This window comes from Rattus norvegicus, chromosome 5 (assembly GCF_036323735.1).
Source record: "Rattus norvegicus strain BN/NHsdMcwi chromosome 5, GRCr8, whole genome shotgun sequence".
Classification (NCBI taxonomy): Eukaryota; Metazoa; Chordata; class Mammalia; order Rodentia; family Muridae; genus Rattus; species Rattus norvegicus.
The window spans coordinates 128903635-128928285 of record NC_086023.1 but is presented as its reverse complement, the minus strand read 5'-3'; the positions used below and the strand labels follow the sequence as shown (position 1 = coordinate 128928285).

Genomic DNA, 24651 nt, shown 5'->3' with positions numbered 1-24651 from the left:
GCTGTGCAGAATGTTGGTCAAAGCACAGACGTAGGGATGCACTCCCCACGTTTGAGCCCCCAAGCCACCGTTTGCTCATTATGTGACCTTATGCAAACCAGAGAGCCTTGTTTCCACATCTTCAAGTGAGGTTGACTAAAGTGTCTCCCTCACAAAAAATGTTAGGGAGATAAATGAGTTAATACGTGGAAATTGCTGGGAACAATGTCTAAGTGTAATGTCTAACAAAAACCCTGGTTAAATGGCAGACGTCCTAAATCTCAAACCTAAACTCTCTCTTCTACAGTTTATCAAAGAATGCAACACGTCCATGGAACTCATTCTATTTGGCCCTTTCATTGGGTCACTGGACCTGCTGTCAGCTGGTGTGCCTTTCCAGTACAAAGAGCTGCATTTGAATCAAAGAAAGCTGAGGGACACCCCCCTTCAAACACACACTGACTACTGAGGTAACACATTAGCACAGGAGGCTGTGGACTCAAGCTATGGTCAGGAACAGAGACCTTCAGAGATGGTTCCATGTCAGTATTCCCACTAAAATACAGATATGTTCCAGTGTCCATAGCAGCTAGAACCAAAAGCTAACCAACGCTGGCCTCAGATTAATTTTTCTCTCCCCACTCAGGTTTTTTGATGAAGGGGCATTTACTAGAAGTTATCTATCTCTCTGATAGATGCTAGTTCCAGGATAAGAGGAGAGAGGTGTCACACCTGGGAATACAATTTTCCTCGTTCCCCGCCTCCCCAGGACTATGTCCCCTTAGATTAGTTCTTCCTGATCCCCCTCTTCCAGTTGGGCTGCTGAGGAGTACCTGGCAGGTTAGAAGAAATGAGCAAGTTGGGGGAAGACACTCTGCAGAGTGGCAAATGGATTCACCGGGAGGTCTGACCCTGGGAAAGAGTAGGCCATGGTTCTTGTTCTTAAATCAAGGAGACCCTGAGTAGGGATGGAAAGACTGCTGGCAGCAGATCTAGTTCAAATGGGGTGGGAAGATGGGGGATTTCCACACGTCCATTTTCAGTTTGAAGCAAAGAGAGGTCTTGGCTATGAACAGCTCTGGCACCCGCCCTGGAGACATGGTTGCTTTTTAAATAAAAATTGGACAGGGATCTGCAGCCCAGGCTGCTCTGGAACAGTCAATCCTCTGCTTCAACCTTCAATATGCTGGGGTTACAGGCCCGAGCCGCCACTCCCATCTGATGGAAGGTGTGCTTTAAAAGAGTTTGTGGGGAGCTAATGAAGTCCAGAGTGAATGTAAACTGTTGAACTAACCCAACCATCTCAAAGACCACAATGCTTTGGGGCCCATGGAATAACAAAGCCTTTCCCTGGTCCACTAAGGAAGTTGACAAGAGTGTGCTCATAGCTGCTAAGCCTGCTTCCCTACAGAGACCCTTCTAATGAGATCAGCTAACCTCTCTCCTCATTTGGCTGAGTACAATAAACCCACCTCCTTGTTCAGAACTGCATTTTCAGGTTGCTGGTGATAGTCTCCATCAGAGCCCACGCCTACCGTACTCCAACTTTTTTGTACTTGTGTCTGTGGGTTCTTCATTGCCAGTCACTGTAGGCAAGTCACGCAGGTCACAGCAGAAATTTGGTGGAGAGGACTGACAGCCACCTGTCAGAACTGGAAAGTCTGGGTAGGGTTAGACTAGATAGATTGGGGAATGAACTCATCAGCTTCAAACTGCAGATTCCAGGAGCCCAAGAATCAGTGTCAAATTTTATGACAGTCAAGAACCAGCTGGAGAACCCGGGTGTGATGGTACACACCTGTATTCCCAGCACTGGGGAAACTGAGGCAGGAGATTAGCTTCAAATTCAGCCTAAATTAAATAGCACATTTGAGGCTGGCCTAAGGCTACACTGTGAGACAAAGAACAGACTAGAAAGGTGAGACCTGGGCCTGTCTGTGTTGCCTTTCCCCCTTCTGGTCCTGGTCTTTTAAATGGCAGGAGCCTTTGACATTTTGCAGAAGATAATCCTTTTCTTTTAAGTGTGTTTCTGACTCAGCCTCTGCTCCTTCTGCATCACTAGAATCTGAGCTCTCCAGAGATTAGCACTGTCCTGTCACCACAGCAACTACCCAGGCCCTGTGGGCATCCGTGGTAACAGGCTCCGGGCTTTGCAAACCAAAGCTGCGCTTGGGTTGAGAGAAACCCCACAGGGAGCCTGAGAGGAAACAAGCAGGTTATGCTTTGAGACATTTTCTTTAATAGTATCAGCTGTGCAGGTGGGCCTCACTTTACACACTGGTCAACCCCTAAGGAGTGCGTGTGGGAGTTGTATCTTGGTAAATGAAGGGAATTTTATTTTAAGGGCAGAAAAGGTTCTTTCCAAGTCTCTATGTTGAACCTCCTTCCTAAGAGGGAGTTTTCTGTTGTAAGAGGAGTCTTCACCCACACAGTAACCTGCAGTTAGTATCTGTAGCTGGGGCCGTCTGCAGAGAACCACAGGGGCTGGCAAAGAACTCAGCTGGCTTGGGGTTCGGGGAGCGGACAGTAACAGAGAGAAGCAGAGGAGAAGTGGGCATGACATGGGGGGAACAGCAGGGCGGGCCTTGCCTAGCAAGAGCAGTTCTGCTGGAGCAGCGGCGGGGTGTCCGAGAGCCGTGTGGTCTTGGAGGCGCCCAGCACGGAGGGGTCTGTGTCCATTGAGTCAGACATCTTATCGCAGATGGCGTCCACCAGACGCTCGAAGGCCTGCCTCACACTGATGTTCTCCTTGGCACTGGCTTCAAAGAAGTCAAACCCTAGGGAGAAAAGATGATGATAAATACAGACTTCCCCATCTCTTCTGCTGGAACCGTTTTGTGTCCCCAGCCGAGTCCTTGCGATCAATAAAGCCAGAGCTCAGACATGAAGCAGGGAGGTCTAATTCCATGCACAGAGGGCTGTGCCTCACAGAGACACAGAGGACAGGTCAAGGGTTGCCCACACACGTTTTAAAACCAGGTAGATTTCAACTCTGCCAGTGATTATTCAATTCTGGGCAAATCGTTTTGTTCTGCTTACAAATTAACTTGCTAGTTTATAAGTGGGAATGCTCTTCTCTCTGCCTTATAGAATTACTTCAGTGTGACCTGTGAGGGACACAGCCCGGTGTCTGAGGAGGAACATGGGGGACCTCAGGTGCTGCCTGAGTGACATGTGGATGGAATCAGAGAACTTCACATGTTCCAAAACGCTTAGCTAATCCATTACCTCACTTTCTGTTCAGGTGGCGGCCGGGGGACAGAAGGTAGGGAAGGAGTGGCAGTCAGTCACATACTCTTCAAATCTCCAGTGCTGGCATTGTGGCTCGGGGAGTAAGCTGGTGTGCCATTGTGCTTGAAGGTTTTTTTTCCCCTCTTCTTGGTTTTGTTTTGTTTTTAAGACAGGGTCTCAGTATAGCTCAGGCTAGCCTGGAACTCATGATCCTCTTCCCCCGTCTTCCAAGTACGCGGTGATCACAGGCCTGTGTCACTCACTATACAGAGCTTTCATTTTCTTTCTTTACAAATCTGCTTGCTTTTCTATCTGCTGGCCGTGGAGTCTGAATCTGGGCAAGCCACCATACTTGTCTGAATCACTTAGCCTCTCTGATTCTCAGACTTCTTGTTTGTCGGCGGGGGCGGGGATGGGGGGATAGCAACAGTCTCCCACAGAGAACAGTTTGAGGATGAAGTGAGACAATAGGTAAATTGTTGTACAAAGCTCCTCCTTCCTACTCTGCCAGCTACAGCAAAGCGTGAACCCCAGGCACAAACGAGGCTCCTTTCCCCTGGCCTCACAGCTTGAAGGCTCCAACTCCTTCTGCCAACCCCCTGCAGCTGAAAGCCTCTCCTGTGGCCTATTTCCTGACCCGAGAAAGGCAAGCCAAAGAAGCTCTTGCTAATTGCAGACATGTGATGAAGAAAGACACAGCTGCTGGCTCATTATCCCCCTGGCCTCAGGAACCCAGCCGCTTCAGAGACCCTTCAGCATACCGTTCTTCCTTAATGAATATCACACGAATAGATTCCTTGGTCCTTTGACTGGCTTGCCTAGGAAAGGGGCTAACAGGTAAAGGAGGAAATGAGTTTTCACCATCAGGGTGGATGAAGAAGACATGGTCAAAGCTAGGCCACACAAATCCGTTCTGAGGAATTAACGCTGACTGGGGATGTGCCACATTCTGCAGGTGGGCAGTGGGAAGAGGCCTGGAAGCCAGCCTACATTTCAGTGTATTTCTATCAGCGCGGGCAAGTAGCCTAATTGCTTCTGTCTTCTGCCTCACATGGCAGTATGGACGTGCTCAAGGCATGTGAAGTGACTGCAACGTGGATGAATGGCATCGTAACTCACCTTCCCCTATGTCCCCACACACTTTCAGCCCTTCCACTGTCTCCCAACTGTTGGGGAACCCCTCTTCCTCTTCAGCCTCTGGGGTCAACCAACACAGCAAATTTTTATTGACCACTGACATCTTGCCAAGTCTTTTGCTAAGTACTGGGGACTTGGGGAGAGCACACCTAGTTTTAGAGCTCACCAGTAAGAGTTTCAATCATTGCATATCTGCACAGTTCTTAACAGTTCGTAAACAGAGTCCTAAAACAACCCTCTGAGGGAAGTAGGTTATCACTTCTGCTTTAAGGGAAGGGAAACCAAGACTCAGAAGTGGGAGAGAAGCCAGGGATCTATCTCATGCCTCCTGGATTTACCCTCGCTTGGAACAGTGAAAAACACGCTATTAACATTCCTAGTCAAAATTTTGACCTCTGAAACCAGAGGTCAAAGGGGGATGCAGGAGAGGGAAGACATAGTAAGGGAAATAGTGGTAAAGCAAGCTATTAATGTTGGAACTGAACAAAATATATCCAACTTTTCGTTCTGCAGGACTTTGACAAAGGCCTCCCATTTCCCTCCACCATAATGCCTGCTACCATATGTGCTGGAAATCCATCTAACTGGAAGAGATGGAGAAGGGGCTGGGCCATTTGTTGGAGCTCCAGCCTGAATGATGGCTGAATGAAAGAGGTAGGATGGATCCTTGGAGGTGTGAAGGGTGAGATGCACCCAGCAGGGCTCATGATACTTCTGCCCAGCAAGCGTGCAATGGCACAGGCAGACAGACCTGTGCTGTCCCCCAGGAGCACTGCAGTGAGGCACATACAGTCCTACACTTGACAAGCTCCCATCCTGTGTAGAAGATGGATATAGTGATCTCGTGGTGGTAGGTGTTGGAAGAGTGGGAAGCCAAAGCATGCCGAGGCCACAAGGGAAGAACCTACCCAAGGCTGAGGCCCAAGCTAGACTCCTTGGAGACAGTGATGTCAATGCTGCTGTCAGCTCGACAAAGACATAGGACCGTGAGTGTACACATGCATGTCTGAAACAGCAGACAGGACAAATCCATGGGAACACAGGAAAGGGAGCTGAGAACCCTTTCTGTATTCGAAAAGGTGCTTGACAGCTTTTTATCCATCATGGTAGAACATGGTGAACAAGAGACCAGACCTGGTATGTCATGCCTAACAGTGTCTTTACTGTTATCTCAAAAGTACCCAAAGTCTGTGAATTCTACTTCAAGTTACCACCTCATGTGCCTAGTCAGCTCAGAACAACTCCCAGTGCACTCTCAATTACTGTCAGAATCCTGGAAGGCTCTTGATCAGTAAGTCCAGGTAGTAACCTTTTCCTCCGGTTCATTAATAAAGTGTTTCAGGAGCTGAGAGTCTAGTGTGGCAAAGGTGACAACCAATTAAGCAGACTGGTCAACCCTGGTCCTTTCCTCCCTCTAATTGGCTTCAGAACAATGGAATTTCTGCTGTCTTAAATGAAGTCCAGTTCTCAACTTAGTCTGAAATGTTCCCCATTTCCAAAATGATAGGTTTATCCAGATTGCCAAAGCCAGCATCAGAGATCCACAGACCGAACCCACACCTGCTTCTAATCTTGACCTCAGATTCTATTTGGAAATTCGCAACCAGCTAAACTCACATCATATCACAACCCTGCTCCTGAATGTTTCTTCACAACCATTATGTTCAACTCTCTTCTCCACCCCAGCTGTCCCTCTGCATCCCCATCATTTACAACCTTCATCTCATATACTCTTGCTTCTTCAGTTTGCTGAGAGACTTCCTGATTTCCTTCCTATCCTAGGCTCATTCTCTTTCTCAGGTATTTTGACTTGTCATAGGAACAATTACCCAACACCATGGCTTATTAACGTAGCTCAGGCTAGCCCCCAACTTGCAATCCTCTTGGTGCAGTCTCCCAAGCTCTGGGATAGCAAGCACTAGACACTAAAGTTAGACGCATATTTGCCTGTTTTGTTTTGATTTCGTGGTATTGAAAACTGAACTTGAGGCCTCACGCTAGACAGGCACTGTATCACTGAGCTGTATCCCCTGGTCTGTTAATCTTCTCTTCTTTTATTTCAGCTACACTCTTACATGAAACTTGAACTGTTTTGTCTTGGATTTGTGTCACTGGAACTAAAAGAGGTCTAAGCAATTTCATATCAGCCTCACAGGCTTAACACCCAAGGCTGTATTTTTTTTTTTTTTTTACTTTTTATCACTGTGTTAACACCTGATTCAAACTACTTGTGAAGAAAACGATTTGTGTGGGTTCCTGATTCAAAAGATTTGAAGTTTGAAGAGCACACTCTAGGCTCTGTGGTAATGGCCGCCCTTTAGCTTTAACTGCATTATTTCATAGCCTCTGCAGATCAGGAAGTAGAGAACTGGGAAGGAACAGGTTTACTACTTTTATATCAACCTTTTCAATACAAGCATAGTGGTCAACACCTGTAATTCCCAGCACTTAAGAGATGGAGGGAGGAAGACCAGGAGTTCAGGGCCAGCCTTGGCTACATAGCAAAGAGCAAATTTGTGGCCAGACTGGCTATCTAAAATAAAAAGTTACCACTGTTTTAGAGCACAACCCTAACCCAATGGCCCAATTCTTCCCACATGTGTACTTCATAACAGTTCTGCCATTTCCCAACACTACCACCAGAGGACAAGTCTTTCAGCCAAGGTGAACATCCAAGCAACCACAGCAACCCGGAACGGCATGGATCCTTTTGCTGCTTTAGCTTCCTCTTCTTCCTCTTACCATGCCGCTGAGACATCAATGCTCTCCCATCCGGGCCTCTGCTCCCGATGCATCTCTCGCTCCCACTCCTGATCATCTTCATTATTCTGAAGAATTTCTGAACCCACACAGTCTTCTCTCTCTCTTCCCTATCCTATTTCACTGCTCAGAACATACAACGTTCCTCTCCCCTGCAATCCCATGACACTCGGCAGAATTCTTTCAGTTAAATTTCCAACCAAGAACATGGGAATGGTTCTTCACAGTCAAATAGGAAGCTGTTGGCTGTGAGGATGGTGACGGAATTGAGAATAGCAGAAGGGAGGTAACATAGAGCACACATCAATAGTTGAGAATAGTTATAAAATTACTAGAAGCAAATGAATTGAGGCCGTAGGAGCAAAAATCAGGAGGCGCAGACCCTGCTGATGTAGCCTGCTAAAAGAAAGGGTGAGATGCCCAAACTTCTGCCCTGTAGCTGGGCTCAACCAGACACCACATTCAGAGGAAACACATTAGTCCTCCCTCCCCAGAGGGGGACGCAGGGAAGTTAAACTTGTCAAAGATGCTGACATTTCCTTTCTATGGTTTTGTTTCTTGGGTCATCTTAGAGCAGGAAGCCCATTTGATTCTGTGCTCAGGACCCATCAAGCACTTATGGGCAAGAGCATCAGAAGTTGTAGGAGAGAATTCTACAGCCATTTCTACAAGCAATTTTCCATCTCTGTCCATTGCCAACTGGCTTGCAGTGTCTCGTTGTGGGAGGAGTATACCTCCAGTTTCTCCAACACTGGGCTTGATCATGTGACTTGCTTCATCAGATGGAAATGGGTAGAAGTCACATGATCCAAGTCCTGACGGACACTTTTTTTTTTTTTTTGGTTCTTTTTTTTCAGAGCTGGGGACCGAACCCAGGGCCTTGCGCTTCCTAGGCAAGCGCTCTACCACTGAGCTAAATCCCCAACCCCCTGACGGACACTTTAAGAAGCTTTTTTACCCATCTTGGACTGGGTCCCAGAAGATTCCAGGAGGAACACAGTAACAACCAACAGCTGACTTGAAAAGTCATTGAGAAATGGACCTTTCTCCCGAAAGCTGACTCAAGTTGTGCATAACCACGAACTAAAGAAATCTCATGAGTGCTCCAACCAATGGTGCAAACATGAAGAGACATTATGGCAGGCTTTGGGGAGACACTGTGGTAGAGTGTGATAAGAGCATTATGAGTTTGGGTCCCAGTCTTTGCTAAGGGTCACACTAAATGAGCGCTGCTCCAGGGCAGTCTTTAAGAGTCAGCACCATGGTTGAAAACATCAAGACTAAAATCAAGAACTACAAAATTTCCCTGCTTTGACCACTGCTTCCCAAACTAGAACCAGGCAGAACGATCTGAACTTTCACCTCTGGGAGAAGGCAATGACCGCAAGAGGGTGATGTCTCTGTGTGTGAGTGGTACCTTTGTGTCATAGGTCTCAGCCGGGGATGCCTATAGAGCAGAAGATACATTCCCTGGGAAGATCTGACCTGGCTCTGCCCATTTCTCCTCTGTCCTTCTCCCCAGATAGTAAAGGGGTATATGATAGGGTCTTTAATCATGATGTAACCACTTATTAAAAGTCACTGGAAAAGTTAAATGAGAGTTTGAGCCAAAGGCTAAATTTGAATACCGCACCTGTCACCATTGCCGATGTGGCTTAGGAAGGTTTTATTGTCCTGGGGCTGGAGATGGAGCCTAGGTTGGTAATGTGCATGTCTAGCATGCTTGAGCTCCTGGATCAGTCCCAGCACTGAATAAAACCGGGAAGCGTGGCGCATGCCTGTAGTCCTAGCACTTGGAGAGTAGAGGTAGGATCCCTGGCTCTTTAGCAAGTTCAAGACCTTGGGACTTAGGAGACCCTGTCTTAAAACAAAAACAAGCAAGCAAGCACAGCCCGACACAAAACTCTCACTCCTCTGTAGGCATATCTACCTCCCTTAGTTCTGTCAAACATCATCCTAAACCAGGAACAAGAAAGGAACCGAGAAGCCCTCTTCTGAGGGGCACACGGAGTCAAACACCCTATGATGTTATACTTCCTGGGTAGGGGAAGAATTCTCTGTACTCCTAAAGATCTGCTTTCTTTGGTGTTTCTGAAACCTCATCCAAGTCCTAGGAGCTTGGAGAGTACAGAGGCCACAAACACCTTGGTTGCTGACCTTAGTCTTGGCTGAGTGGGCTGAGATAGGAGAAAAGAAGCCCCACAGGACAGAGGGCAGTGCTACTACTGGCCAGCAGACCACTGAATTACAATCTGGGAAGTCCAGCTCTGGACCAGACTCAGGATGCCACACACCCTCAGGCATCCTCCCAAGCATCCTCTTACAGCCAGATGCCATGTGGAGACTCAGACCAGAGAAGCCCCAGATTCATAGACCCTCAACTCCTACAAAAGACACTTCTCCCCTTGGGTGTATACCAAAGCTTAGCATTTAATCCTTAAACTAGGTGAGCTCCCGAGAGAGAGAGAGAGAGAGAGAGAGAGAGAGAGAGAGAGAGAGAGAGAGAGAGAATATAGCTGGGCAAAGGATGTCAGTCAACTGCTCTACAATGAGCCCCAAGGATGGTCCATGCCTCAGGGTCAGGAAAGCAGCGACCTGCTTGATAAGGATCCAGACCTCTCTACTTAAGTGTCCTCTTCCAAAGTAGACTATTTAGACAACTAACAAACGATGCCTGCCCCATCCTGAGCCATTCTGACATTTCTCTTTGGGGATAGCTATAGAGAGACTGGGTTTAAGATCCCAGGGAATTCGCCAGGCTTTGTTTCGAGTGTCTTAGAAAACTTTCCTTTGATTTAATAAGTTCAAAGGGCCTCAACTCTAGACCAAGATCTACAGGCAACTAAGGGAAGGGGAAATAGTCTTCGCCAGAGACGAGCACAGCAATCAGTTATTTAATATCAAGTGACCACCCCTAAAGACACACCTACAAGTCACAGTATATGGACAGCAGCTCGTATTTATATGTTTGAGGATATATTTACATATATATGCATTTCAGAGAGAGCAGGAGGGTACATGAGAAGAGCTAGGAGAAGGTAAGGAAAAGGGAAGATGTAATTATAGTAAAAAAATTAATTTCAAAAGCTATTCTAAAAGTTCTATTTTTAAAATAAAATTAATTTTATTTGTTGTTACAATCAGATTATTAATCAAAATTAATCATATATAATAGCTCCATTGGGGCACAATTCATATATTGTCCAATTCATGCACACATGAAATTTTTATTTATCTGTATAATTATTTGCTTACTACTTCTGTCCTTGTTAGTTCTCTGACAGTAGAAATCACATGTGCTCCCATGAATTATAGCCTCAGTGCCAGGGCAGAACATGGCTCAGAGTACATGCTCAACATATATTATTCTTTTAAAAATATTTGTGGTGTGTGTGTGTGTGTGTGTGTGTGTGTGTGTGGTGTGGTATGTGTGTGTGTGTGTGTGTGTGTGGTGTGGTATGTGTGTGTGTGGTGTGTGTGGTGTGTGTGTGTGGTGTGTGTGTGGTGTGTGTGTGTGGTATATGTGTGTGTGGTGTGTGTGTGTGATGTGTGTGGTGTGTGTGTATGTGTGATGTGTGTGGTGTGTGTGTGTGGTGTGTATGTGTGGTATATGTGTGTGTGGTGTGTGTATGTGTGATGTGTGTGTAGTATGTGTGTATGTGTGATGTGTGTGTAGTATTGTGTATGTGTGATGTGTGTGTTGTGTGTGTGTATGATGTGTGTTGTGTGTGTGTGTATGGTGTGTGTGTATGTGTGTTGTGTGTTGTGTGTGTATGTGTGTGTGGTGTATGTGTGGTGTGTGTGTGTGTGGTGTATGTGTGGTATGTGTGTATATGGTGTGTGTGTGGTGTGTGTGTGGAGGGTTTGAGTGTGTGTGTGGTATGTGTGTGTGTGGTATGTGTGTGTGGTGTGGTGTGTGGTGTGTGTGTGTGTGGTATGTGTGTGTGTGGTGTGGTGTGTGGTGTGTGTGTGTGTGGTATGTGTGTGTGGTGTGGTGTGTGTGTGTGTGTGTGTGTGTGTGGTATGGTGTATGTGTGGTATGGTGTGTGGTGTGTGTGTGTGAGTGTGTGTGTATGTGTGTGTATGTATGTATGTGTGTGAGTGTGTGTGTATGTGTGTGTGTGTGTGGTATGTGTTTGCTGGAGGCCTCCACTCCAGTCGTCAGGGTTGATGGCAGAGCCTTTACCTGCTGTGCATCTCACTGACTCTCAATACATACTTTTTGATGAATAAATGGATTATAGGAATATTTACCCTAAGCTAGATCCTCAGTAAGAAACAAACCATACCCATTTCCTGTCCTCAAGGACCAGGAAAAGAGACGAATAGGTAAACAGACATCCTCAGGTAAACAGTGGGGCAGACTTGGGCTTGTGTAGCATAGAGAAGGGTTACCTTGCTCTGTGTAATTCACCAAGGCTATCTTCATGCCTCCTTATTCTCACTCTTATCAGCTCGTAAGGGGCTGTAGTTCAGAAGCACAAAGGGATGACCAGAAGGCGCCCAAGCGTGGGCTTCAACACCTAATTGTTCTGTGAACAAAGTTAAACTTTCTGCACAGGAGATCTTCTTTGCTAGAGGGACAACAAGACCCCAGATGAGCCAATGCTCCTACTGAGCACTTAGGGTTTACTCTTCTCTGGTTCAGACTATTTTACACCCGCACACATGAATGCACATATATGCACAAGCACACACAGAAGCACACATAGCACACACGCATGCACAATACAAATACAACACACAAGTCCCACTTGCGTATCACAGAGTTTACCCAGCTACAAACCCCAACATCTATGCTCTAAAACTGTCAGAGCCTAACTTTAAACTCTATTCCTCAACAACAACAACAACAACACTTAGAGTGAGAAATTTATAGGAAAACCACCCAAAGGCCCATCTAGTCTCTAGAGAAGACTGTAAACTTTCTGTACCGAGACATGCCTGGTCATCTGGGCCTCAAGGGAACACAGGGGTCAAAATGCCTGCCCCTTGGGAAGAGTCCTAGCAGCACTGAGCTGCAAACCAGCTGCATGGTTTTGCCTTTTCATATGCTGACTTTTGTTGTGAATTGTGTTTTTTGTGAGAGGCATCCATTTACATGGGAAAAATGGCACGGAGAGGCCTATTGTGTTCGGCAGTCTCTGAGAGAATGCATGCTATTTTCTGGCCATGTTCTGCACAGAGCCTGTTCTACAGCTGCCAACGAAGAGCAGAGCTTCCTGGAATAATAGGCCTGTTTTTACAGTAAGGACACGCTGAACCACACTACAGATTGCGCTTTGCTCTTTGTAGTGGTTGCTAGGAAGCCCAAAGACAATATTTGGCCTACCTCTTGCTGATTCCGGTGCCCAAGAACTCGTGATATACATATCTATCTGACTCTGGTTTTCTCTTGTTGTCCTCCTACCCTTACTAAAACTTTCTCACTTATTTTTTTTTATTCCCACACTATGGTTATTTTTAATGAGCTATCTCATCTCAACTCCTTTGTGGATAGACCTGGTTTAAAAACGGCACTCACATATTTAAATTTTAGTGATATATTCACCATAAGGAAAAATATAAATGATGAATTCCCTAGACTCATGAGCACGAAGCCCATATGCATATGACTTAAATAAAATCGATAAACATAGCCAGACGGCAACAGTATTTATAATCACCATCTACCTTAATGTCACAAATAAAAGCTCGCTCTCGGTCCCTATGTGGTTCACTTCGTGCATGGACTCGTACACGCACAGATACATGCACAGACACGGACACACATAAACACAAGTACATGCACATACATACATGTGTACGTATGTGCCGTGTGCATACCAAGTTGCTCTGCTAGGAGCCGGCCCTTCTCAGTCGGGATAACCCTTTCCTCTTCCATATCACATTTATTCCCCACGAGAATGACCTGTGCGTTGTCCCAGGAGTAGGTCTTGATCTGAGTAGCCCTAGGAAGAGACAGAAATAGAGTGACCACGTGGTGAAGGATGTTCTGGGACACTAGCCAGCAGGCATGGTATGGCTGCAACCATCCTAGAATCAGAGCCCCTCTGATTATCTACACATCACTCACAGAAGACTGGACCTGTTAACATTCCCTTGGACAGGACCTAAACGTATCTGTTTAAGACTCCTTTCACCCGGGGCTGGGGATTTAGCTCAGTGGTAGAGCGCTTACCTAGGAAGCGCAAGGCCCTGGGTTTGGTCCCCAGCTCCAAAAAAAGAGAACCAAAAAAAAAAAAAAAAAAGACTCCTTTCACCCGAGAGAATTTTAAGTGATCTCAGATATGTAGGTATTTAAAATAGATAGACAAATCAGACGTTTACTGGTAATAAATCACAAGGAAATCTATTGTAAAACAGTTCTTTGGCATGTATAGATGTATACTTTTACCATTTATTAGAGAATGTAGTAAATTGCATATCGGGATAGATTAGTCTGCATTTTAAAAGTTTTACACAAACAAATCTTGACTGAATATTTGGTACTGAAAGATGATTGGTTTTTAAAAGATTGTATTTATTTATTATATATAAGTACACTGTCGCTGTCTTCAGACACACCAGAAGAGGGCATCAGATCTTATTACAGATGGTTGTGAGCCACCATGGGGTTGCTGGGATTTGAACTCAGGACCTCTGGAAGAGCAGTCAAGTGTTCTTAACCACTGAGCCATCGCTCCAGCCCCCAAGACAGTGTTTTTAACATTACAAAAAAAAAAAAAAAGTTGAGCAGTGTGTGGTGGCTCATGACTTTAAGTCCAACACCCAGGACGCAACGGCAGGCAGATCTCTCTGAGTTTGGGTCCAGGCTGCTCTGCAGTGTGAGTTCCAGGACACCCAGGGCTACAATGAGAGACCTTGTCTCAAAAATTCAAAAACTCAAAAATAAATCAAAACAAAATAAAAAATTGAGTCAGGGGCTAGAGAGAGAACTCAGCAGTTACAAGCACTGGTTGCTCTTAGAGAAGACCCAGGTTTGGTTCTCAGGGCCTACAGAGTGTTCATAACTCCAGTTCCCCGGGATCTGACACCCTCTTCTGGCCTCCACAGGCATTGCATGCAATGCTAAAACATTCAAACACACCAATTACAAATATATAATTTTGAAAAACAGCAATAAAAAAAGATGTGGTAGTGTTTTACATCCAGGACCTCGCTGTCCTGGAACTTACTAAGTAGACCAGACTAGCCTCAACTTGCAGAGATCCCCCTGTCTCTGACTTTCAAGTACTGAAGGATTTTGCTGTGTCAGAGCACAGCCTGTGTGCTGTATGATCAGATCAAGGCCATACTGAATGAAACAGAGTGATGCACTGTCAGAATCATCTTGGATTCATGATATGTTCGTCTTTGAACTAAGTTTTGGGTATTGTGTGTTCAGATGTCTTTTGCTATTTGCAGGGTTGTTTTTTTTTTCAAGATCCCTGTGTTCAGTCATGTGAGCCCATATAGAATTGCAACTCACTAAGAAGCTTTGCCCTTGGAGGAGTGGAAGGAGGGTCATCAGACTGTGACCTGAGCTTGTAGCAGCTCCCTCCCTCTGCTCCTCAGCACCCTGTCTGTCTGTCTGTCTGTCTGTCTGTCGGAGGTGCTAAGTAGTTCCATTCATATAGGATGGCTAAAAGATGGTCTTTGAGACTTTTGGCTTTGAGATAGAGTCTCACTGTGGCGCAGGCTAGATTGGACCTCAGTATGCAGCACAAATTGGCCTCAGATTCAGTGATCTTCCTGTTTCAGGTTTCCCAGTGCTAGGACTTCAGATATGGGCTCTTCATCCAATGAGATGTTTGTTGGTTGAGACAGGATCTCACCGTGTAGACCAGTCTGGCTCCCAACTCTTGAAGATTCTGCTGCCTTAATCTCTCAAATGCTATGATTCGAGGTGTGAGCTACCACTGTCTGGTTCTATCCTAAGACCTTAAAAAATACTTTTCAAATGTTTTTCTTGGCATTTTAAAAAAGTGGACAGGCCTAATTTCTATAATTAGAAAATTTTTAGAAGAATAAAATAGGATCCTGCACAGTAGACATTTGGGGGGGAGGGGAGTGGGGAATGGGCCTAATGCTCTAACTCTCCCATTAGGCAAGCCCTTTTGGTCCCCTGCACCTCCACCATGGTATCTCTTCTACTGGGCTAAATTCTTTCCCTGAGGGCAAGGACAGGCCTCTTCATCTTTGGGATGCCAGCCTCCAGTGGGAAACAGAGCAGAGAGCGTGGCAGTGGATGTCAGGTGAATAACTGCTCTATGAATGGCTAATCCTGAGGCATAGACTGACTCTGTCGCTACCTGACACTGATACTTAGTCCAGCCGGATCCTCCCGCCAGCATGGACCTAGTTCTGATTCTGTTCCTCAAACCAACCCCACCACTGACTTCACTGGTTGAAAAATTCATTGTTCCCTTCAGAGACAGAATCACTTAGCCAGCAGGTGCTGCAGGCCACAAAGAGCCACTCTCGGTGCTGGGGCTTGGGTGGTTGAGACCAAGTTGCTTGGAAGGCAAACTCAAAGGTACCTGGGAGAGATGGACACTCAGTCTTCAGACTAAAGGCAGTACCCGAAACCAGCCCCGGCTCTGTCTTTTGCTCTCCCTTTCTCCTTCCCCCACTCCTCTCACCCCAGCCTCTCTCACCTCCCAGATTAGCAACGAGCTCAGGTTATTCTTAGAAACCCATCACCAGGTGTTAAAATCACTGTGTTCCCAAGGCAGAATGAGCAGAGACGAACGAGGGAGAAGGACAAGGGTCATGGCCCACAGGGAAGGAGCAGTGTGGTGACAGAGTGGTCACTCCACGGGAGGCGTGGTGACACAGAGAAGGTGGACGAAGATGGGCAGAAGAGAAATCATAACTGGAAAGACTAAAGAGAGAGAGGACACAGTGGGAGGAAGGGACAGGGAGAGATGGAGAAGGAAGATGTCAATGCAGTGATGCACAGTGATAGCCTGTCTCAAAACCAGACAAAACTATCAAACGAGGTAGGACCCAGTGGGAAGCAATCAGGTCCCAAAGGGGCCACACTTTGAAGGAATGGGTGTGATTCTTGAGCAGCCCTAATTAGTACTTATGAGAGTTATAAAAGAATGACCCTGCCCCCCTCCCTGCTCCCTGTGGTAGCTTCCTGTATTCCCCTGTGATCTTCCTTCTTGCTTGTTCTTTCAGGATGATGCCGTCCACCATGATAACGACACAGCCAGGAGGCCCTTGCCAGACTCAGTGCCATGTTGTTTCGACTTTCTGCCTGCAAACCTGTGAGCTAAGCAAATATCTTTACATTATAAAGCCTCTCTCCACCTCGAATTTTGTTTTAGTAATAGGAAACGGACTAATAGAGTTGTTGTGGGCAAAAGGAAGGCAAGGTTGGTGCTGGTCAGCACTGTTGCTGGCTACCTGGCTCACTCAGCTCCTCTGATGTCAAAGCACAGTAATGGCACAGACACCCCACCTCCTCCTGTCCTCTGCGGACTAGGGATACTGGGCATCGGGGCCTCCTTCTCATGTCTTGCTTTTCCCTGTGCTTGATACCCCAAGAAGAAAGGCGCAGTGGCTCTGAGGTTGTATCTCTGGACCACTGTGATGATTTCCTTTGCAAACAGAACCCTTTTGAACATGGACAGATATACTCCAAGCCCAGCTCAGTGATAGATACTATGTAGCTCCATTCTCCACTGTAGCCAGAAGAATCCTCCTGAAACAAAACTTGGCAACTGGGGTTGGGGATTTAGCTCAGTGGTAGAGCGCTTGCCTAGCAAGCGCAAGGCCCTGGGTTTGGTCCCCAGCTCCGAAAAACAAAACAAACAAACAAACAAAACAAAAAACAAAAAAACTCGGCAACTAGCTCATTTCCAACTCAAATATCATCACCTATATATCACCCACAAAAACTTCCCATGACCTACATTCTCTTCTCCTCTCACCTGCCTTCTTCCCCTTGCACATCTTTTCTTTTCTTTCTTTTTTTTTTTTTTTCTGGAAATTCTTACCCATTGCCCCTCAGGCTGACTCCTGTTTATTTCTCAGAACTTACCATACATGTCCTCAACACCAAGATGCCTTCCCTGACTCCAGCAGCCAAAGAGAGCCCCCTCTGGGTTCCCATGGCCCGCGTGCCTCTCTTCATCAATACCGTACTACTGGCTGGCTAGTTTTCATCAACTTAACACAAACTAGAGCCATCTGGGAAGAGAGAGCTTCAGTCGAGGAATTGCCTCCATCAGATTGGCTTGTAAGCAAGTCTGTTGGGGAGATTTTCTTGATTAATGGTTGATGTGGGAGGGCCCAGCCCACTGTGGGCGGTGCTACCCATAGCAAGTGGTCCTGGGTTGGCTAAGGAAGCCAGCTTGCTCAGCCATAGGGGACAAACCAGGAAGCAGAATTCCTCTATAATCTCTGCTTCAGTTCCTACCTCCAGGTGCCTGCCTCAGGTTTCTGCCCTGGCTTTCCTCAGTGATATATTGAGATCTGGGAGTTGTAAGAGGAAATAAACCCTCCCCTCCCCCACTGACCTCTGGTCAGTGTTTCATGGAAACAACAAAGAGCAAAGCAGGACAAACCCCCATCACCTAGCATTTTCGTGGCCTGCCTCCTGGTTTGATTTCTCCTCTCATGCAAGAGCATCTTGAAACCAGGAGCCACGGCTGATTTACCTAGGTTTCCTTAACACATAGCACAGGCTTAGCACATGCTAGGTTTTCATGACCAGTTTGGCAAAGGAATGAGTTTGATATGTACCAGTCCTGGACAGCGTTGAAGGACTCCTCGTTGGTGATGTCATACATGAGAATGAAGCCCATGGCCCCGCGGTAGTAGGCTGTGGTGATGGTCCGGTACCGCTCTTGCCCTGCCGTGTCCTGGGTGAGGAAAGGGAAGAATCAGAATCCTAGTAAGTCTGTTGCGTCCTCAAAAGTCCCCAAGGCAATTAACTGGATATTTAAGGCGCACTCGTAATGTTTATTGCATTGTGGAGTCTAAGTAGAGCATGATATTACCTCCCAGAAATTACTAAGAAAACAATTATCCCAATGGAGAAAGGGCAAGAGGCAAGAATAACTTACAGAAGAAATGTACGTGGGTGACCATTATACTTAAAAACCCTATACTGTCATGTTAACTAACATGTGGTGACTGCATATAATAATCAGATGCACCATGCGTTTCCAAAGATACACGTATTTTTATTATATGCATCCCCATTACCCTTTCCTGTCCTCTTCTCCTGCTCTTCTTGCTTCCCTTTCTCCTCCCACCCAGTTCCTCTTCCTCATTTATTTGTTTGTCTGTTTGTTTATGATGAGCAATGGGTTCCATCAGGGTTGCTTATAGAGTCCGGAAGAGTAATTGTTTATAGAAGTATGGGCTCTTTATATCAGTGGCTATGCCACTAAAGCAAATGTCTCTCCCATCCTCAGGACCCATCAAGTCCTTAGAGATGCTCAGGGAGGAGGGGTAGGGCCTCATGATCTTTCCCCCTACACATATACCACAGAGAGAGAGAGAGAGAGAGAGAGAGAGAGAGAGAGAGAGAGAGAGAGAGAGAGAGAGAGAATGTTCCCTCTCCTGCTCCCTCTCCCCCCCTCTTCTGTGTGTGTGTGTGGGGGGGGGAGCATTATCAGTCCATACATCCTGGTCAGGGAAAGGTCAAGGGCTCTTCTTCCTCTTTTGAGATGATCTTGACAAGTCTTCCACAGTTAATCTCAGTTTGTGTGAGATCAGAGGTGCTGCAGCAGGGCTGATGACCCGAGCTCGGTTATCTGGACCCACATGATAGAAAGAAAGAACTGATGCATGCAAGTTGATCCCTGACCTCCACACATGTGCCATGCATGAGTGAGAAAGAAGAGAGCATATGCGTGCTTACACATTAACTAATTAGTTACGAAATTAAAGTTAGTTAATTAATTAAAACCATAAGTGCAACAGCAATGTCACATTCCAGAGACAGCATTCTGCCTCAGTCGGCTCCTTCCTCAACACAGAGGTCCCGTTCAACAGTTTCCTGTTCTCAGCTCCTTTGCCAGTTGTCTCTGCAGTTACCACTACTCACTGCAAAGGAAGCGTCTCTGACCAAAGCCGGTGGTAACACTAATCCGTGGGTATGAACATAAATACTTGGGCAGCAATATGGTAGACACATCTTGTCCATTTAGCAAAATGACCTAGGGCATCACTGGCTGCAAGTTTTTAGTTAGGCTTGCAGTACCAAATATGGACTCCCTCCTGTGAAGTGAGACTCAAATCTGACCAAAGAGGTTACCCCTGTGACTGACTTGCCTCCATTGCACCAGGGAGAACTTCTTTTCTAGCGGGTGAATAGAGCAGTGCACAGATCCACACTTGATGGTAATTGTCACCCAGAAGCCTGGTGCTATGACATTAGACTAGCTGTCTAATGTCATGACTAGCTGTCGGAAAAGGAACTTCCCTCCTGGTTCCAGCTTGGTTTTTAAGTCTTGTGAGCAAAGCATGAATTGAGCAACAGGATCTAGTTCTGATGAGTGACCAATGACTGTGGCAAATGCCCGTATTGTTTTGGGGAACTTAAAGGTCTTCCTGATCAACTACTCATAGGGAAGGGATCCTCTGGCCCTGCTACAGGGTTTTCATTTAATAAACTTGTAGTTCCTGGGGACTGCTTTATTCATTATGTAGCATACTTATGTTCAAACTCTTTAAATTTTTTTATTTAATTTTTATAGACTTATTTAACTTTATATTTTGGTTTATTTTATGTGTTTGGGTGTTTTGCCTGCATGTGTATCTGTGCACCCTGTGCATGCCTGGTGCCTGTGGAGGCCAGAAGAAAGTGCTGGATCCTCTGGGACTGGAGTTACAGACGGTTGTGAGTTGCCATGTGGGTGCTGAGAATCAGACCCAGGGCCTCTGGAAGAGCATCCAGTGCTCTTGATTACTATGCCATCTCTCCAGCCCCTTGAGTTAATCATTTATTAGCTTATCCATTATCGGTTTTCCTTCTGGCATTCTCACCCACCCTTAGTTTACGTTGAGCCTCTCCTCTTCTGCGTCTCCCTGCCCCACCCCCTGGCACTTACCACCGTGCTCTGCCCAGAGCTCCCCACTTCTACCCCCACCTCAGCAACCTCTTTTCCCCTTCTCAGAGCCTCTGTGTACTTTCTAGGCCTTATTATACATCCCCACATAAATTCACACACATAACAATTTAGCAGGTAGAATCCTGCTAATAAGATAATACATATACATATAAGAGAATACATGCATTATTTTTCTTTCAGGCCTTGAGTTATCACTCTTAATATAGTATTCTCCAGTTTTATTCATTTACTACAAATTTCATAGTTTCACTTTTCTTTATAACCAAACAAAATTTCTTTCTTTTTTTTCAATAATAATTTCCAGGTCAGGTGAGATGACTTAGCAGGTAACGGTGCCTACTGCCAAGCCTGTCAACCAGACTTAGATCCCAAGAACCCATATGTTAGAAAAGAATCAAGACATTGTCCTCTGGCCTATACACTGTGGTATGCATATGTGTTAACAGCACATGACGAATATAATATAATAATGCAAAATAACAACAAATAACAATACAATTTTGTTGGGAGAATCTCTTGAGCAATGTATGAAAATATCACCTGTCAATAAAATACTGCACCCTATTAGCTTAAGCAGGAAATAGAAGGTGGACACCTGTTTGAGGAAGGTGATCACATGAAACTGAAGACCAGGTACAAGCCACATGGCAGAACTTAGAGTCAGGTAATGGGATTAGTGAGATATGAGCTAGTCGGGGAACAGAGCCCTAGCTTTTGGCTTAGGCATTCATTCATATACAAGAAGTCTCAGAGGGGCTGGAGAGATGGCTCAGTGGTTAAGAGCACTTATTGCTCTTCCAGAGGCCCTGAGTTCAAATCCCAGCAATCACATGGTGGCTCACAACCACCTGTAATGGGGTATGACTTCCTCTTCTGGTGTGTGTAAAGACAGCATATATATGTATATATACTTATTATTATTATTATTATTATTATTATTATTATTATTATTGGGAACAAAGTGGTCAGAAGGAAAAGCCTGTGTAGTTACAAAATTTAGACTTCAAAAACCTACAGCGAGGGTAAGTGACTTCCCCAAAGTCATAACAGTGGTGACAAAGAATAGCCTTGAGTCCAGGGCACATGCCACAACACCTTCTTTTTTTTTTTTTGGTTCTTTTTTTCGGAGCTGGGGACCAAACCCAGGGCCTTGCGCTTCCTAGGCAAGCGCTCTACCACTGAGCTAAATCCCCAACCCAACACCTTCATCAACGAAAGACTGCTTTATCTACAAGCATTTACTGAGAATGTCCATGAACATGAACAGTGAGGGCAGTATGCGTTCTAAAGTGTCGCACTGCACCAAATAACTCGACACTCAAGGCCTTGCAGAATACACGTTGGTACTCCAGTTTGTCAGGTAAGAATCCATGGTTTGGAGACACTGTCTAATAAGGGTTAGAACTTAGACCAAGTCAGGTCTATGTGACTTTATACCTATATAATATATTCCCATAGTCACGAACCATACTTTGTGTGATGTAAAGAAAAGATGGAGTAAACACCATCCCTGCTCCCAGGAAGCCACAGTAGAGCTTCCTAGCGAGGCTAAGACTTATCACTGAACTAGTAATTAGCAATAGGAGATAAAATGTCACCATGTCTACAGAAGTGGCACAGAGAAAAGGTGACCTGAGTTCAGCTGAGGGAGAAACAATGTTGGGGAAGTTACAGGACCTGTCAGAAAGCAGAGGTCGTTTTATCTGGGTAGGCTGGGCTCCTCCATATCAAGGGATCCCTAAATCTTAGCAGCTTGAACACAGTGTTGTCAGTTTTTCCCACCATCAGCTTGTACCTGCCATGGCTGGTGCTCTCCTTTGTGGCTTCCTTTGTCCAGGATAAAGACTGACAGAGAAGATAGGAAGATAGCACAGAATCATAGCCCATAGCATGGGTTCTTTGAGCTTCTATTTTCCCTGTTTCACTAGGTGAAGCATATCGTCGATCCAGACACAGCTCTCAATAGGGGAAAGAGAGACAATCCTACCAGACACTCAGGAGAGGAACAAGAAATGTATGGTAAACAGCATGAAGTTCCCACAGGAGGAATCTGCAGCAAGCCAGGAGCCGCACCTAAAGATGTGTGTGGGGAAGGTACTGGGGCCTTTCCTAAGGATGTTTTCCCAGTTGACAAGTGAATGAATCCTGAGAAATAGAAAGAGGGTTTTTAATCTTTATTTATTTATTTTTCTTTTCTTTTTTTCGGAGCTGGGGACCAAACCCAGGGCCTTGTGCTTGCTAGGCAAGCGCTCTACCACTGAGCTAAATCCCCAACCTCTCTTTATTTTTATCTATCTATCTATCTATCTATCTATCTATCTATCTATCATCTATCTATCTATCTATCTATCTATCTATCTATCTACCTACCTACCTACCTACCTACCTACTTACCTACTGTATGTGATGGGGAGGCACATTTGCATGGCACAGCCTATGTGTGGAGTTCGGAGGACATCTTTGTTTGGGTCGGTTGTCCCCTTCCAGCTGCAGGTTCTAGAGCTGGAACTGGGGCGGTCAGGCCTGCATAACAAGAGCTTTTGCCCAGAGTCATCTCGGGGGCGGTGGAAGAATTTTAGCCCATGAATTCTCAGAGATTTAAAGAATGGTGGGAAATGGGAAATGAGTAGGTAATAAAGCTAGAAAGGACTCTGTATGTTGTATTATGGGGGCAGGGCTTTATCTTGTGGATCAATGTTTTGGGACAGGAGACATAATTAGATCAATGGTGTGCCACTTGGATTGGCTAGAGGATTTTTGTTCTGATCCAGGTAAGATCTGATAAAGCTATTTTAAAATGAAATGATGAGGGGCTAGAGAGTTGGGTCAGCAGTTAAGAGCACTGACTACTCGTTTAAAAGACCCAAGTTCAATTCCCAGCACCCACATGGCAGCTCCCAATCGTCTATAATTCCAGTTCCAGGGAAGTGGATGTCCTCTTCTGACCTCAACACACACTTGGTGCACAGACATACATGCAGGCAAAAATGCCCCCACATATAAAGATATAGAATTTATTTTTTAAAAATCTAAAACAAAATTAAAAATGAAATTACAAGGTACAGTGACAAGTCAGATGAAAAGATATGAAAAACGAGTGCCTGTAGTCTCAACACGAGGAGGCTGACGCAGGAGGATTTGGAGTTCAACTCCAGCCTGAACTACACACATAGTGAGTTCAAGACCAGTCTTGATGACAAGATTCTGTCTTAAAGGAAGGGGGGAGTGGAACAGAAAGAAGGAAAAGAAGAGGAGGAGGAAGAGGAAAAAGAAGAGGAGAAGGACAAAGAGGAAGAGGAGAAAGGGGGAGAAGGGGAGGGGGGAGGAGGAAGAGGAGGAGGAAGAGGAAGAGGAAGAGGAAGGACAACAGCTATCCCACCAGGACTGTTTCTCCATGCTCTTAACCACTCATCTCTCTGGCCCACACCTGTCCAGCCTGGGTTAATAAAAGGAAGCCTGAAGTTAGCACGAGCATCTTCTAGATCAAGGCGTCACCTTCCTGTTCGCTGATGTCTTTGAGCGTCTTCCTCCTCCTCCCAGTCTGCAAGCACACACCCCTCAAGCTCATGGATGCCTGAGAGGAGGCACGGACGATGAATGAGTGTGTATGCTCCTAACCCTGGAAACCTAGGCACTAGTGAGGGGAAATTGCTATGTGCCACGTCTACATAAAGCCTGTTTCTCTCTGTGTGTCTCTGTCTGTCTGTCTGTCTGTCTGTCTGTCTGTCTGTCTCTCCCTGTCTCCCTTCTCCTCCCCTTCCCTCCCTCCTTCCCTCCTTCCCTACCCACCTCTGTGTGTGCACACCTAATAAACACTCTTTCAATATTTAATCAGCTTCTCCCATGCTTTTGCCTCTGCTTCCTGTTTCAAGTCAGTGCTGCAGGCTACCACTGATCTCAAGTTCAGCCCCTGAGTTCAGTGTTACAGGACTAGAATAAAGCCATTCTTCCTGATCCAGGGATCCCACAAGCTCTGGGCTCCTGCACCACCCCTAAATTATGTCTGTAAAAGTGTTTAGTTTCATGTCTTTGCCAAGCCCGATGTCCTAACTCTTATGATCCAGTTGATGTCCGACTAATTGGAAAACCTATTACGCAGTCTCAGAGGAGCTTGGACGTGGAGTCAGCCCCATCTCTGTTTTCCCAGCCTAACATGGGGCTACAGACAGCAGAGTTCCCAACTTCTGCTGTTTAAACAAAAAGCGTGGGGCCGGGCTGGAGACCTGGCTCAGCAGTGAGGAGTACTTGCTGCTATTGCAGAGTTCAGTTCCCAGTGTAAGGTTGTCCATAACTCTAGTCCCAGGGCATCCAACCCCTGCCCCCACCCCTGCCTCTGAGGCACACAGGTGGTTCACCTACATACAAGCAAACACTCATATACATAAAATAAAAATAAATAATTTTTTTAAAAAGCATGGCGTTCTGGTGTTTGTTTCTTTTGGGACAGTGGTGTCTCATGTAGCCCAAA

At 45.8% G+C, this 24651-nt stretch overlaps 1 protein-coding gene and 1 long non-coding RNA gene across 5 annotated transcripts in view; one reads left to right on the top strand and one right to left on the bottom strand.

The window, feature by feature from the left end:
- Positions 1 to 2198: 2198 nt before the first annotated feature.
- Positions 2199 to 24651, bottom strand: part of Rab3b (RAB3B, member RAS oncogene family) — a 67054-nt gene continuing 44601 nt past the window's right edge. For 2 of the 4 annotated variants that reach the window (XM_006238531.5, XM_063288471.1), the window contains 3 exons: positions 17845 to 17963; positions 12907 to 13058; positions 2199 to 2756 (listed from right to left, as the gene is read on the bottom strand). In XM_006238531.5, coding sequence (XP_006238593.1) covers positions 2569 to 2756; positions 12907 to 13058; positions 17845 to 17963 — 459 coding nt within the window. In that variant the 3' untranslated portion in view covers positions 2199 to 2568. 4 annotated transcript variants of the gene reach the window in all.
- LOC134486965 (uncharacterized) lies at positions 15210 to 16393 on the top strand. Its single transcript, XR_010066577.1, has 2 exons — positions 15210 to 16091; positions 16276 to 16393. It is a non-coding gene; the product is annotated as an uncharacterized LOC134486965 (long non-coding RNA).